Source organism: Thalassophryne amazonica, chromosome 3 (genome assembly GCF_902500255.1).
Source record: "Thalassophryne amazonica chromosome 3, fThaAma1.1, whole genome shotgun sequence".
Taxonomy (NCBI): Eukaryota; Metazoa; Chordata; class Actinopteri; order Batrachoidiformes; family Batrachoididae; genus Thalassophryne; species Thalassophryne amazonica.
The window spans coordinates 71,899,141-71,915,850 of NC_047105.1; the positions used below are offsets into that span (position 1 = coordinate 71,899,141).

Here is a 16,710-nt window from a genome sequence, read left to right on the forward strand (position 1 = left end):
GATGAATCCCGGTTCACACTGTTCAGGGCAGATGGCAGACAGTGTGTGTGGCGTCGTGTGGGTGATCGGTTTTCTGATGTCAGTGTTGTGGATCGAGTGGCCCATGGTGGCGGTGGGGTTATGGTATGGGCAGGCGTCTATTATGGATGAAGAACACAGGTGCATTTTATTGATGGCATTTTGAATGCACAGAGATACCGTGACGAGATCCTGAGGCCCATTGTTGTGCCATACATCCAAGAACATCACCTCATGTTGCAGCAGGATAATGCACGGCCCCATGTTGCAAGGATCTGTACACAATTCTTGGAAGCTGAAAATGTCCCAGTTCTTGCATGGCCGGCATACTCACCGGACATGTCACCCATTGAGCATGTTTGGGATGCTCTGGACCGGCGTATACGACAGCATGTACCAGTTCCTGCCAATATCCAGCAACTTCGCACAGCCATTGAAGAGGAGTGGACCAACATTCCACAGGCCACAATTGACAAGCTGATCAACTCTATGCGAAGGAGATGTGTTGCACTGCATGAGGCAAATGGTGGTCACACCAGATACTGACTGGTATCCCCCCCCAATAAAACAAAACTGCACCTTTCAGAGTGGCCTTTTATTGTGGGCAGTCTAAGGCACACCTGTGCACTAATCATGGTGTCTAATCAGCATCTTGATATGGCACACCTGTGAGGTGGGATGGATTATCTCAGCAAAGGAGAAGTGCTCACTATCACAGATTTAGACTGGTTTGTGAACAATATTTGAGGGAAATGGTGATATTGTGTATGTGGAAAAAGTTTTAGATCTTTGAGTTCATCTCATACAAAATGGGAGCAAAACCAAAAGTGTTGCGTTTATATTTTTGTTGAGTGTACTTACAATAAAAATTGTCCTATGCATTTATAGGTGGACACAGTCCAACTACTGGCAGCAGTGGCGAGCTACAGTCTGGCACCCAGGGACCAACTTCTGATGTAGAGAAGCCTTGGTCCATGGCAGAGAAAAAAGCAGACCCTAAGGTGTGTGTTTTGATGGTGGGAGGAAATCCACAGACACAAACGCCACAGGACACAGGAAGGATCTGGGCAACAGTGGACTTGAGCCCCAGACCATCTCACTGTGAAGCAAGACTGCGAACCACTGTGCTGTCCCCTGAGAGGGCATGAACAAAAAATATCAATTTGTTATTTTTTCCAGAGATTAATCAACAGTTTTGTTAAGCATATGTTTTCAGTCCATTGTTTTTTATTATTTACAAATTCTGATATTTCATCTTCCTTAAATGTGAGTAATTTCTTGTTTATTTTACTAGCTTTTGACAGTTGAAGGTGTCAACTTGGGCTTTGGAAAATCACTTTTTTCACCATTTTCTTGCATTTTTAACAAATAATGGAGAAAATAATAAATTGATTATGAAAGTAATTGTTCTGGGTACATGATGAAATGATGTAAGTTCAAGTACTTTCTGTGGAGTGGCACACAGCTGTGTTGTGTTCAGCCAGTCGTCGCTGTGTGTCGCTGCTGAAGTGTGGAGTCGTGAATTATTTTAGTCTGGAGGAGAGAACATCAGACTTACTGAATGTGGAGTTACTGCCTATTCTAATGGCAGTTTGATGGACAGCGCAGATAGATCATGGTAAAATGTTGGTGTACAGTGACTCGGTATTACCTATCAATAGTATTGGGACAGGTTCATCCAGGAGTTGGCAAAACCCACAGAGCCCTATATGAGTACATCTCATTTACAACATTCTTTTGGCAATTAGGGATGTGGCAGTGAAAGGGGCTGAGATAACATTGATGTGAGTTCCAGTGCATATCGGTGTCCCAACAAATGAGAAGGGTAAGGTTGGCCAAAAATGCTGTGACAAAAGAAAACAGACATCATCTGGGGTGCCAACACCTCCCGTTTGGTCATGAAGGCCCACCAGCGCCTCCACTTCCTCAGGAAGCTGTGGAGAGCTGGACTTGGGAGCTCCATTCTGAGGAGCTAATATCATTGTAGAGTGGAGAGCATCCTCTGCACCTGCATCACTGTGTGGCACGGCTGCTGAGAGGTGCGCTGTGCAGTGGGTGGTAAAGGCTGCACAGAGGACTGTAGGGAGCAGCCTTCCCACCACCTCTGATCTCTACTCATCACAGGGCAGGGGAAGGGCTCTCCGCATTCTGCGGGAAAAATAAATAAAATAAAATAAAAGGCAGGGGGTCTGGGAAGCTGAAAGGTTTTAACCACACTCATGCTTCACCGAAGAATTTCCTCAAAAAAGTCTGAAGGACCTAAATGACATGGTGAGATGCTGACGAGCTTCACTCTTGATAAATGTGCCATGGGCAAATTTGATAAATAGCCAGTCATGAAAGTCTTCCCAGAACACACTCACAAATTGACAATCATAAAACAAATGTTCCGTAGTTTCAATGTCTTCATCACATAATGAGAAACTGTTCTGGTCAAAACCAAATCAGCATCTTAAGAAATCAGTTTTAATCAGAAACGACGCTGACGCTGCAAAATGACGCATGTGCAGTGAAGGCTCAGCCCTTCACGCCGGCTGCCATTAAACACCATAGAAGAGGAGGAGAAGCGCAGCAATAACGGAATCATAACAGAGGAGGGCAGCATTGCGCACGCCAGCGTACAGCCTGCCGGAATTCCATTAAAAGAAGAAGAGGCGAAGCGCTGCAGTTTGTCAGGGGGCAGCTATCGCGTGTTCCTTGTGTATTTGTTTATTTATTTATTCGGTAAAACGCACAGTTCTTTTGGAAGTTTAACAGCGGTTGAAGGAAGTTCTTTTGCGCGCGTCTTCCGAGCAAGGCAGTGACACACTGAAGTTCACTAATTTTTGTGCCGTGGAAGCTGCACCAAAGAACACACCTTGTGCGGTGTTTTACTTTTGGCTGAACCGAAGTCTTATCACAAGAAGAGACGTACACCGGCATGGTGAGTGTTGGGCCTGAACGCTAACATGTGATGACACGTTTGCGGCCATTTGGGGGCTTCCTCCTGTTTCATATACATACATATATATATATATATATATATATATATATGTGTATGTATATATGTATGTGTGTGTAATAACCTTTCCTTGAGTTTAAAATTTGTATTTTGGCGGCAGGACATGGTAAAATGTTCGTCCTCGCTCGCTTTCACTTAAATGGGTAATCTGTTAAATAACTGCTGTTTTGAAAGTTCGAACCAGTTTCAAAACATTTAAAATGTTTTGAAGAGTTTCCTGGTGTTGCCTACCCCTGTTTGGAAACCGATGTCAAACAGTCAGGTTTTGAACCTCTTCAAATGTAAACTAGCGAGAAAAGGTCAACTACTCGTATATAGTTAAAACAACTATGTTGTAACCGTGCCGCTGAACTTGTTGGCCACATGCTGCAGTAACGTCATTAGAACGTGATGTCAACTCCTCAGTAAGAAAAGTAGCTATTGGCTGCCCTAAAAGTCGCTAAATGACGCCATCGTCTAATTTGCATGTTATTTGCATAATATGATGTAACAGATGCCGTAGGAAAAAGAACGTGGGAGAGATTTTTAAAAACTGAGTAAAAATACCTTAATATTTAGAACTACAAATAAACTTGATTCTTGGTTTGTTTATTTATTTTGCCATTAAAATTGATCATCACTTCTCAATTATAAAATAGTAACTTCTCATGGCCAGAGCTTTCAAAGTCTGGAGAGTAATTAGGCATACACCCAGACTGGCAGCCTCTGAATTTATCACACGACCAATGACCTTAGAAGGATGTTGAGGCTTGCAATCTTTGCCAAAGCACTTCTTCTAATTAGCACAATTTAGCAGCCATTAATATGAAATTAAATTTGGAAAGGCACACACTTGTCTGCTTATAAGGTCCCACAATTGACAGTGCATGTCAGAGCACAAAACAAGCATGGAATTGTCTGTCGACCTCTGAGACAGAATTCTCTTTTAGGCACAAATCTGGGAAAGGGTACAGAAACATTTCTGCTGAAGGTCCCAATGAGTGCACTGGCCTCCATCATCCATAAATGGAAGACGTTTGCATCCACCAGGACTCTTACTAGAGCTGGCCGCCTGTCGAAACTGAACAATTGGGGGAGAAGGGCCTTAATCAGGGACATGACCAAGAACCCAGTGGTCAATCTGTCAGAGCTCCAGTATTCCTCTGGAGAGAGGAGAATCTTCTAGAAGGACAACCATCTCTGCAGCAATCCACCAATCAGGCCTGCATGGTAGAGTGGCCAAAGCGAAGTGACTCTGGCACATGGCAGCCCACCTGGAGTTTTTCAGGTGGAAAACTCAGACCATGAGAAACAAAATTCTTTTGTTTGATAAGGCAAGATTGAGCTCTTTGGTGTGAATGCCAGGTGTCATGTTTGGAGGAAACCAGACACCATCCCAACAGTGAAGCATGGTGGTGGTGGCAGCAACATGCTGTGGGGATGTTTTTTAGCAGCAGGAACTCGGAGACTAGTCAGGATTGAGGGGAAAAATTAATGCAGCAATGTACAGAGACATCCTGGATGAAAACCTGTTCCAGAGCGCTCTTGACCTCAGACTGGAGTGACGATTCACTTTTCAACATAACAGTGACCTTAAGCACACAGTCAAGATATCAGAGGAGTGGCTTCAAGACAACTCTGAATTTCCTTGAGTGGCCCAGCCAGAGCCCAGACCTGAATCCGATTGAACATCTCTGGAGAGATCTGAAAATGGCTGTGCACAGATGCTCCCCGTCCAACCTGATGGAGCTTGAGAGGTGCTGCAAAGAGGAATGAGAAAACTGCCCAAAGATAGGTGCACCAATGTTGTGGCATCATATTCAAGAAGACTTGAGGCTGTAATTGCTGCCAAAAGTGCAACAACAAAATATTGAGCAAAGGGTGTGAATATTTATGTCCATGTGATTTCTTAGTTTTTTTTTTTTGTTTGTTTTGTTTTTTTAATAAATTTGCAAAATTAAAAAAAAACTTTTCATGTTGTTGTTATGGCGTGTTGTAAGTAGAATTTTGAGGGGAAAAATAATTTGCTCCATTTTGGAATAAGGCTGTAACATAACAAAATGTGGAAAAAGTGAAGTGCTGTAAATACTTTCCAGATGCACTGTAACAGGCTTGTTCAGTTTCATTTACAGCTCGCGATATGCCGTGTCCCTTTCGCCTTTGCTACATCTTTCTCTTTATGCTGCATCTCCTTGTACTTCTGTCTACTTTCATCATTTCTGACTTTACCAAATTCTTTTCCCCAACATGTTTCTCCTTATACAGTAGTGTTCAGAATAATAGTAGTGCTGTGTGACTGAAAAGATGAATCCAGGTTTTGAGTATATTTCTTGCGACCCCTAACGGGAACAGCTGAAAGACAAAGAAATTACATGGGAAACAAGGTACCAGTAGATTCTCACAAATCCAACAAGACCAAGCATTCATGATATGCACACTCTTAAGGCTATGAAATTGAGCTATTAGTAAAAAAAAAAAAAATAGGGGGGTGTTCACAATAATAGTAGCATCTGCTGTTGACGCTACAAACAAAACTGTTATGTTCAAACTGCTTTTTTTTAGCAATCCTGTGAATCAATAAACTAGTATTTAGTTGTATAACCACAGTTTTTCATGATTTAACATCTGCGAGGCATTAATTTTGTTGGTTTGGAACCAAGATTTTGCTCGTTTACTAGTGTGCTTGGGGTCATTGTCTTGTTGAAACACTCATTTCAAGGGCATGTCCTCTTCAGCATAAGGCAACATGACCGCAAGTATTTTGACATATCCAGACTGATCCATGATACCTGGTATGTGATATATAGGCCCAACACCATAGTAGGAGAAACATGCCCATATCATGATGCTTGCACCACCATGCTTCACTGTCTTCACTGAACTGTGGCTTGAATTCAGAGTTTGGGGGTCGTCTCACAAACTGTCTGCGGCCCTTGGACCCAAAATCAACAATTGTACTCTCATCAGTCAACAAAATATTCCTCCATTTCTCTTTAGGCCAGTTGATGTGTTCTTTGGCAGATTGGCAAAATGGCAAAATATTTAACAGAGGGACTTTGCGGGGGATTCTTGCAAATAAATTAGCTTCACGCAGGTGTCTTCTAACTGTCACAGCACTTACAGGTAACTCCAGACTGTCTTTGATCATCCTGGAGCTGATCAGTGGGTGAGCCTTTGCCATTCTGGTTATTCTTCTGTCCATTTTGATGGTTGTCTTCAGTTTTCTTCCATGCGTGTTTTTTTTTTTTTTTTTGTCCATTTTAAACCATTGGAGATCATTGTAGATGAACAGCCTATAATTTTTTGCAACTGTGTAGAAGTTTTCCCCTCTCCAATCAACTTTTTAATCAAACTACGCTGTTTTTCTGAACAATGTCTTGAACTTCCCATTTTCCTCAGGCTTTCAAAGAGAAAAGCATGTTCAACAGGTGCTGGCTTCATCCTTAAATAGGGGACACCTGATTCACACCTGTTTGTTCCACAAAATTGACGAACTCACTGACTGAATGCCACACTACTATTATTGTGAACACCCCCTTTTCTACTTTCTTTTTACTAATAGCCCAATTTCATAGCCTTAAGAGTGTGCATATCATGACTGCTTGGTCTTGTTGGATTTGTGAGAATCTACTGGTAACTTGTTTCCCATGTAACAATAAGAAATATACTCAAAACCTGAATTAATCTTTTTAGTCACATAGCACTACTATTATTCTGAACACTACTGTGCTTTCTTGTACATCTTCATTCCACCAAGTCTCCTTGGTTTCCTTCTACTGTTCAGATGTCACAATCAGTACCTTCTTTATGACTTCACATCCATCCAGTGCCAGTCTCACCTAATCCCTGAATTTAACATGACAGGCTCCGTCCTTCAGCTTCCACCATCTGATCTGTGTTTCAGCTCTCACTCTTCCTCTTCTTCATTTTCCTACAAACCACCATCTGATGCAGTCGTGCTCTGCTCAGCTATATTGTCAGTATCGTGGGATGATAAATTCTTTCGGTGGTGAGAAATGTTCCTTGTATTATGATACAATATGTCACATTTGTATTCACAACAAGGATAGCATGCAGTTGAATCTATGCAAATAAGATTCATTACATAACCTTTTTAAAACGGTATATTTTCTTAATCATACGGGTCACCACGAAGGGAGCCAATCTAAACCCCAATGCTAAAGTTTGGCAGGAGCTTCCTGCCTTCCATCATGACATCCCAAATGGGGCTGAGGGTTCCCCTTGGCTGCGCACTTGCCCTCCTCCTCCTCCTCCTGAGCTGACTGATGGTATGGACTTATTCAGCATTGTGTACCAGAAAGTTTCTTTACACACGTGACATCTAAGTAACAGTTAAAGGGGAGCTCTGGAATCTTTGTACCTAACCCTATTATTGGATGTGAATGGGTTCAACTTTGCACTTGGGACAAAATGATAGTTGGTCAAGAATTGAGTTAGACTGTTAAGATGTCACTGGCTAAATGCATACAAAATGCAAGTCTATGGGGCATGCAGAGAACCTCAAAGTAAACTGTTTCTTGTTGCCTCTGAATAGGCAAAAATGTCATTTGAAGTATCTGATACCATGAAGACTATCGCTACAGAGGTACATGTGTGCATGCTTATCTCAGTAAATGTATTCAAATGATGATTACACAGTCTGCAACTTCCCTTCCCCTTCCTCAGTCTCTGACGTTTTCGAGAGATTGTGTCTATGTGGACCCAGAAGCACGCCAAGCCTGCAGCAGGTGGTCTCTGGCACAAAGCGACAGAGACTTTCTGCTTTTAGCTGGCTTTGTTCATGTGAATGCACAGTCGCTTTCCCATGTGTTCATGCTGTAATTTAACTGCAACTACATCAAGATTCTCAGCCTTGCTAGCTACGAGGTCTATTAGAAAAGAAACCGACATTTATTTTTTTTAAAAACTATATGGATTTGAATCACGTGTGATTACATCAGCCAAGCTTGAACCCTTGTGCACATGTGTGAGTTTTTTCACGCCTGTCGGTGACGTCATTCGCCTGTGAGCACGCCTTGTGGAAGGAGTGGTCCAGCCCCCTCGTCGGATTTTCATTGTCCAAGAAGTTTGCTGAGAGACTGGCGCTGTGCTTCATCAAAATTTTTTCAGAAACTGTGAGGCACATCCGAGTGGACACCATTCGAGAAATTCAGCTGGTTTTCTGTGAAAATTTTAACGGCTGATGAGAGATTTTGGATTGTTTCTATCGCTGTAAGGACTTCCCACTTCCCACGCGTCGGCTTGTAGCCAGCGCGGCGTGCCCGCCACAGGAAAAACACCTCCGTTGGAAGCCTTAAGGACAAGTTGGAACATGCCCTGCTGTTAAACAATTTCTCAGATACTCACTCAACTGAAAGCCACCAAAAGCCGCCTTGATTTTACAAATGGTTATCAATAGGCTGCGAGCCGACGCGCCAATCCGTCCGCACGTCTTTCATTAAAAAAAATCTCCTTTAACACTGGAATGTCCGGATAAACTGCTGATTCCGACCTCTTCTGAAAGTTCTCTGTTCTCTCACAACGTCCTGGGTCTACAGAGGCTTAAATTTGGAGGTTTTCAGCTTGAAACAGGATGACGACGTCGCCTCGGAGCGCTGCGTGACGTCCCTCTCCATGGGAAGTCCTTACAGCAATAGAAACAATCCAAAATCTCTCATCAGCCGTTAAAATTTTCACAGAAAACCAGCTGAATTTCTCGAATGGTGTCCACTCGGATGTGCCTCACAGTTTTTGAAAAAATTTTGATCAAGCACAGCGCCAGTCTCTCAGCAACTTCTCATACAAAGGAATTCCGACGAGGGGTCTGGACCACTCCTTCCACAAGGCATGCTCACAGGCGAATGACGTCACCGGCAGGCGTGAAAAAACTCTCGCATGCCCACGAGGGTTCAAGCTTGGCTGATGTAATCACACGTGATTCAAATCCACATGGTCTTTTAAAAAAATAATAAGGTCGGATACTTTTCTAACAGACCTCGTATGTTTGTGCTAGCTAGTGTGGACTCTGAATCCAAAGGTTGTGGGTTCAAATCCTACACAAAGTGGTGACTTCTGCGCTTTTGTTCAAGACCACATCAAAACAGAAAAAATAGCTTTTCAAGAAGAAATATGCATGGCTGCACGTGGATTAGTGGTTAGCACTGTTGCCTCACAGCAAGAAGGTGATGGGATCGATTCCCACCTGTGGTCTTTCTCTGTGAGGTTTGCATGTTCTCCCTGTGTTTGCGTGGGTTCTCTCCAGGTGCTCCAGCTTCCTCCCACATCCAAAGACATGCAGGTTAGGTAGATTGGAAGCTTTAAATTGTCTGTAGGTGTGCGTGCTGGTGTGAATGTGTTTGTTTGTCTATGTGGCCCTGTGACAGACTGGCTTCCTGTGCAGGGTGCACCACGCCTTACTCCTTTGACTGCTGGGATAGGCTCCCGCCTCCTGTGACCCTTAACTGGAGTGAGGGGTAACCATAAACTGTGACATGTAACTAGTGGGTGTCTTCATCAGTCTTGATTTTACTTGTTGTCCATTGGCACATAGGTGTTCCACTTCAGACATGCATCGCTACAAAATTGCTTCATAACAAAGGTGACTGATATTGTGTCACAGGAGAAAATGTTTTTGGAAGTGCTGTGTTCATGATGTTGACTTCCCTGCATTTCTGGTTTTACAGCCTCCATAAAATCTGCCACTACAGTGTTAGAAATTGTTTTGAAAATGGTATCTTAGTTTAATTTTTAAGTGTTGCTCAGCGGAACTACTGTTTACTGTCTTGTGCTCTGTTGCCTGAACATCAAGTCCGCATTCAATCATCACTTCATGAAAAGGGGTCACCATTACATAAGCCAACATTATTCGTCAGTAAAAACAGAACAGCCCGATGTGCAGAGAAAAATATAAATTGATTGTCTCTTTATATATTGATTAAATAACTGATAACAGACAGAAGAAAAGAACATCTCTGTGTTTCGAAATGTGAGAAAAGTGTTTCCAAAAATGCCACCAATTTGAAGTTGAAACTGCAGAGGAGACCATCTGGTCAAATGTGCTGAAAGTCCAGCTCACCTGTCGTTTTTGAAAACTCACACCTGCTGCTACGCTTCTAAATAAAACAGACTCTTCAAACAGCAACTGTTTTATTATTTCAACAAAACCTTTTCCTTATTTTAACATTAAATGAAGGAAACAATCATCATGGTTCTGATTTACCGACAAACATTAAAGATTTCTAAAGAATCTTTTTTTTTTTTTTAACTTAAAACTATTTTAATTACAAGTTTATTGTAAGAAAGAAATGTAAGGATTTTCTTGAATAAACTGTATAAATTAGGAGTTCTGATGTTTCTGACACACATCTACACTGTTCTGTGTTTTGGCCTGATGCCTTGTTTCTTTTGGCTTTAAAGTAAGGTTGTGACAAAGATGAAAAAACAAAAAAAAAAAAACTATGGCTTTACTCACAATTTAGCACTCACAATTTGGCGCTCAAAATGCAGGCAGTAGTGTTTCAGAGTGTTATAAATTTAAAAGTCTCACAGGGGAAGCTGGCCCTGGTCTCCCCTATCCTGTGCCACGCAGCAAGGAGAACTTTAGCAGCTGTAAGAGGAACCCCCCCCACGATTTTTTTGTTTTTTTTTTTCTTGCCAGCAATAACAAACAATAGTTAGATAGGTACAAGGTCTGTCCAAAAAGTATCGTACCTTTTTATTTTTTTTCAAAAACTATATGGATTTGAATCACGTGTGATTGCATCAGCCAAGCTTGAACCTTCGTGCGCATGCGTGAGTTTTTCCACGCCTGTCGGTTGTCATTCGCCTGTGGGCAGGCTTTGAGTGAGCACTGGTCCACCCCTCCCGTTGGATTTCTTTTGTCTGAGAACTTGCTGAGAGACTGCCGCTTTGCTCCATGAAATGGACTGTTAAAACCTTTTTAAAGACGGCCCACAGCGGCGGAGGGCGCGCGGCGCACTGAGCGGCCATTCGACAGGCTGGAACGACCAGATCATTTCTAAACTGAACGCTGTGTTGATCCGGGACATCATGTGACTACCACAGAAATGGCAACAGAGCTGGACATAGCACTTTTGCGGCACATTCCACTGTTACAGGAGATTTTGTAATGAAAGACATGGAGGATTTCGCACGTCGGCACGAAACAGCTCAGGACGCGCAGCAAAAAAACACCTCCGTCTTGGAAGTCTCACAGGACATGTTGTGGCATGTCCAGCTGTTACACAATTTCTCGGATACTCACTCGACTGAAAGCCATCGAAAGCCGTCTGAATCTTCTGAAGGGTTTCCAACACGGAGGTGTTTTTTGCTGCGCGTCCTGAGCTGCTTCGTGCCGACGCGCAAAATCCTCCACGTCTTTCATTACAAGATCTCCTGTAACAGTGGAATGTGCCGCAAAAAAGTGCTATGTCCAGCTCTGTTGCCATTTCTGTGGTAGTCACATGATGTCCCGGATCAACACAGCGTTCAGTTTAGAAATGATCTGGTCGTTCCAGCCTGTCGAATGGCCCCTCAGTGCGCCGCGCGCCCTCCGCCGCTGTGGGCCGCCTTTAAAAAGGTTTTAACAGTCCATAATCTGCGTGACGCCGACAGAATCTTCACCGATATCCATCTGAATCTTTCGAATGGTTTCCAACTGGCTGTCTCTAACAGCTTCTGAAAAAAATTTCATGGAGCAAAGCGGCAGTCTCTCAGCCATTTCCCAGACAAAAGAAATCCGACGAGGGGGGTGGACCAGTGCTCACTCAAAGCCTGCCCACAAGCGAATGACGCAACCGACAGGCGTGGAAAAACTCACGCATGCGCACGAAGGTTCAAGCTTGGCTGATGCAATCACACGTGATTCAAATCCATATAGTTTTTGAAAAAAATAAAAAGGTCCGTTACTTTTTGGACAGATCTCGTAGATAGGTAGCGACTTTAATCGGCAGAAAAGTGAGTCACGATTGACATCTTTAAATGGATTTGACTGAGGTTGATGGAAAAAAATGATCATTTCTGTAGGTTGATTTTGGACCCACTGCAGGTCCAAAATCAGTAATGATCATCAGAAATGATCATTGTCCCATTACACGTCCTTGGAAACAGCATAATGACCCAACTGCAACATAATTTTTTTTTTTTTTTTTTTTTTTTCATGCAGCAGCGTAACGGGCTGTTATAATGCTGTTGAGAACCATGTTCCTCATTGTCCATATATTCACATGTTACGGTCTATATTACCTTGCTAGGAAATTTAAAAAGTGACCCTCATGTCACATATTGGTGACCCCTTTTCATGAAGTGACCCATCTACATAATGCAGACTTAAATGCTATACTTGGGCTGTATTTGTTTGATATACCAAATTGTCAGTATTTGCACATCCTTCATGACAAGACTTACTGAGACTACAGATGCATTTGTCAAAGCACATACTTTACTTCACAACTGTTTGGATACTGCTGTCTTGTCTCTTTAGGTTATTCAGGTGATCCCTCTGCAGAAGTGAAAGGACACAGCACTCAATATCCTGAAACCACAAATGACATCATGAATGGCAGTGAGCACCCTAACATGAGATATTCACTTCGTGGCCCATTGAGTGGGTCACCTGTAGATGGTCTTATGGAAAAGCAAGTGCCAAATGAGAGTTTACGAGAGTCTTTAAAAAAACGGCTTGAGTTCTACTTGTCTAGGTGAGTAGTGAAGACTTGTCAGTTTGCAACAATGTAAATAATATTTTGTGTTGCACACTTTGCACATTTCAGCCAAGGGTTAAAAAATGAAATGTGGATTATTTGGGACTAAAATATGCACTTTGTTTTTGAATACATCTGGTGGAGTTGAGGTATCAGGTGTTACTAATCCTGCTCTTAGAGATCTCCAGGAGCAGGGTTGGCAGCTCCTGTCCTAATCCCTGTACAAAACCACATTTTGATGTGTGCTGGAATGTGTATATAAAATGAATTATGCAAAATGTTTGTACTCAGACTTGGATGTGAGGCACTGGTCTATATCGGGCAAGTAAGTGTTGCTCTACAATATAGGAAAAACGGGATTAGTGATACACCAGTGAGTAAAACCTGAGGCAAAGCAGAATCAAATGAGCACCAACGGCATGGCATCCAGCACATATTTAATTAGTGGTGTACAATCAATGTCTCAAAGTGAGAAGTTGCTTGAGCCAAAAACTTGATGCTTTTCGTTTCAGAATGAAGGTCAATAAAGCATTCTCCTCACACATGCACTGCAACACATGCATGATGTATCAGTCACTCAAAGCACTTCCTGTTGCTACACAAATGTCATTTAAGCAATTTATCTAAATTGAATATCTGTTTGTCATTGTCAGCTGTACTATTTCTTCCTCTTACAGGCCAAAGAATTTGTGGTGTGTAGCTTCTTTAGGATCAGTCCTTGTCAAATGTTGTTTTGGATGTTCACAGAGAGAACCTTTCAACCGACCTGTACCTGTTATCCCAGATGGATAGTGACCACTTTATTCCTGTCTGGGCCATTGCTGGCATGGAAGACATCAAAATACTCACCGCTGACATGGACCTAATTGTGGACATACTACGAGGTACAAACATTTTATGAGGAATGTCTACAAAATCATTGACGCTTGTTTACAACCAGAAAACAAATGACACCTGTGGTGACTAGTTTCACGTCAATGTAGGAACACTTTGCAGCTATCAAGCTTTTTATAAAAACAAATTTAAGAGGGATTTATCTGTTGTTAACAAGGTCTATATTGTAAGAGCACATTGTGTTCTTCAGTCCGGGAGACTTTTATGTTGGTTTTACTGGATTGGAAATGCTTTCATGTTTAGGGATGTCTTTCTTGCAGCATGTCCCATGGTGCAAGTTGATGAAGCTGGTGAGAAGGTTCGACCAAACCACAAACGATGTATAATTATTTTGAGGGAGGTACCAGAGACCACACCGGTTGAGGTAACTGTGGTCTTGCATTGCAAGATGGTCAGTCTTCCTCTACACTCATCTTTGTTTTTAACGTGTGCTTGCATCTTATCACAGGAAGTTGAGGCCCTGTTTAAGAGAGAAAACTGTCCAAAAGTGCTAAGTGCTGAATTTGCTCATAACAACAACTGGTACATAACGTTTCAGTCAGATATGGAAGCACTACAGGTAGGTCTCTGCATTATGAAGCTTGTTGTACATAAGTAGTAAGTCCTATATAGGGCCTGAGGCCCATTGGTGCTTACAGTGGGGAAAATAAGTATTTGATAAACTGTCGATTTTGGAAGTTTTCCCACCTACAAAGAGGTCTGTAATTTTGATCGTAGGTACAGTTCAACTGAGAGACAGAATCTTTTAAAAATCCAGAAATCACATTGTATGCTTTTTAAATAATAAATTTTATTGCATGAAATAAATAATTGAAAAAATAGAAAAATTGAACTTAATATTTGGTACAGAAACCTTTGTTTGCAATTACAGATGTCAGATGTTTCCTGTAGGTCTTGACTACGTTTGCACAGACTACAGCAGGGATTTTGGTCCACTTCTCCTGCTTTTTCAGGTTTTGGGGCTGTTGCTGGGCAATACTGAGTGTCAGCCCCCTCCAAAGATTTTTTATTGAGTTCAGGTCTGGAGACTGGCCAGGCCACTCTAGGACCTTGAAATGCTTCTTACGGAACCCCTCCTTAGTTGCCTTGGCTGTGTGTTTGGGGTCATTGTCATGCTGGAAGACCCAGCCATGACCCATCTTCAATGCTCTTACTGAGGGAAGGAGGTTGTTTGCCAGAATCTCACAATACATGGCCTCATCCATCCTCCCTTCAATACAGTGCACTCGTACTGTCGCCTTTGTAGAAAAGCACCCCAAAGTATGATGTTTCCACCCCTATGCTTCACGGTTGGGGCGGTGTTCAAAGTTCAATTTTGGTCTCATCTGACCACATGACCTTCTCCCGTGCCTCCTCTGGATCATCCAGATGGTCATTGGCAAACTTTAAACGGGCCTGGACATGTGCTGGCTTCAGCAGGGGTACCTTGCTGCCCTGCAGTATTTTAAACCATGATGACATTGTGTGTTACTAATGTAAGCTTTGTGACTGTGGTCCCAGTTCTCTTCAGGTCATTGACCAGGTACTCCTGTGTAGTTCTGAGCTTTGTCAGAATCATCCTTACCCCACGAGGCAAGATCTTGCATGGAATCCCAGACCGAGGGAGATTGACAGTCATCTTATATTTCTTCCATTTTCTAATAATTACGCCAACAGTTGTCTTCTCACCAAGCTACTTGCCTGTTGTCCTGTAGACCATCCCAGCCTTGTGCAGGTCTACAATTCTGTCTCTCGTGTCCTTACACGGCTCTTTGGTCTTGGCCATGGTGGATCAGATTGTGTGTGGACAGGTGTCTTTTATACAGGTAATGAGTTCAAGCAGGTGCAGTTAATAGAGGTGCAGAATAGGAGGGCTTCTTAAAGAAAAACTAACAGGTGTGTGAGAGCCACAATTATTGCTGGTTGGTAGGTGATCAAATGCTTATTTCATGCAATAAAATGCAAATTATTTAAAAATGATACAATGTGATTTTTTTTTTATTATTATTTTTTTTTTCTTTTTTTAGATTGTGTCACAGTTGAAGTGTACCTATGATTAAAAATTACAGACCTCTCCATTCTTTGTATTTTCCCCACCGTATTTGTAGATTTGTAGATTATGTAGCATTAAACAGACGAGTCTGTGACTCCCTCTGGACAGGACACCAGTCCAACGCTGGTATCCATTTATAGCTGGATGGACTGAGCTCCTTATCCACTCAGCTACTTGCTGTAATTTGTACACTAATATTTTCTTAATGTTTGTATCTCCTGACCTTGACTGGTATTGTCTCATATGGTGTCTGGCTGTCACTCCATTTTGTTCAGATTCAGAAAAATTTCTTTATCCCCAAGGGGCAATTCAGTTTGCGGTCATGTCACAGCAAAGGATGTGACATTATCACACACACAAACATACTGTATAATGCAGTGATTTTCAACCTTTTTTGAGCCGCGGTACCCTTTTTATATTTACAAAATCCTGCGGCACACCACCAACCAAAATATTATAATTCTATTACCTCTGGTTTTGCGCAAAACCCAATTATTGCAATAGAAAATCGATACAGAAAACACCGCATTTCGAAAATCCTCAAGCATTTTGCGCTCTGATCTCAAGTGTTTTTTTTTTTTTAGACGTGTCGACACTTTTATTCACAATAATCTGCCACTCTAATATTCACGGAGCATAGAGGCTGCCTTCAGCGAACCCAGTTGTGAGCGAGAAGGCCCAAGTCTGACCACGGTGACATCAACGGAGGTCAGGCCTCTTTCCCCGCACACCTCCACAACCAACACGGTTTCTCCTTCCCCAGAGGAGCCATGCTCCGTGAGCAGCTGAGATTCACGCTGTAGTCAGCAACCCGTAACCATGGAGACGCACAATGCTATGTGCGCAAGTATGTCTATGATACTATAGTACAGCGCTTTGCTGCTATCTACTGGAATAAAAGAGCATTACATCATCTGCCACACTATTACAGCACATACACCCGATAATGGTGATATTTGATAATTGCCCATGGCACCCCTGACGATCGATCGCGGCACCCCGGTTAAGAATCACTGGTATAATGCACGAGAATGTTAGAAAACAGGATAAGACATCAGCCCAGGATCCAGCCACGAAGATCTCAA

General features: G+C 42.4%; 1 protein-coding gene across 1 annotated transcript in view; it reads left to right on the plus strand.

The window, feature by feature from the left end:
* Window positions 1–2,695: 2,695 nt before the first annotated feature.
* Window positions 2,696–16,710, plus strand: part of LOC117507789 (la-related protein 4-like) — a 37,245-nt gene continuing 23,230 nt past the window's right edge. Inside the window, exons 1-6 of the mRNA XM_034167589.1 lie at window positions 2,696–2,941; window positions 7,143–7,287; window positions 12,480–12,696; window positions 13,447–13,583; window positions 13,854–13,957; window positions 14,042–14,152. Coding sequence (XP_034023480.1) covers window positions 2,939–2,941; window positions 7,143–7,287; window positions 12,480–12,696; window positions 13,447–13,583; window positions 13,854–13,957; window positions 14,042–14,152 — 717 coding nt within the window. The 5' untranslated portion in view covers window positions 2,696–2,938. The remainder of the gene's footprint in view (window positions 2,942–7,142; window positions 7,288–12,479; window positions 12,697–13,446; window positions 13,584–13,853; window positions 13,958–14,041; window positions 14,153–16,710) is intronic.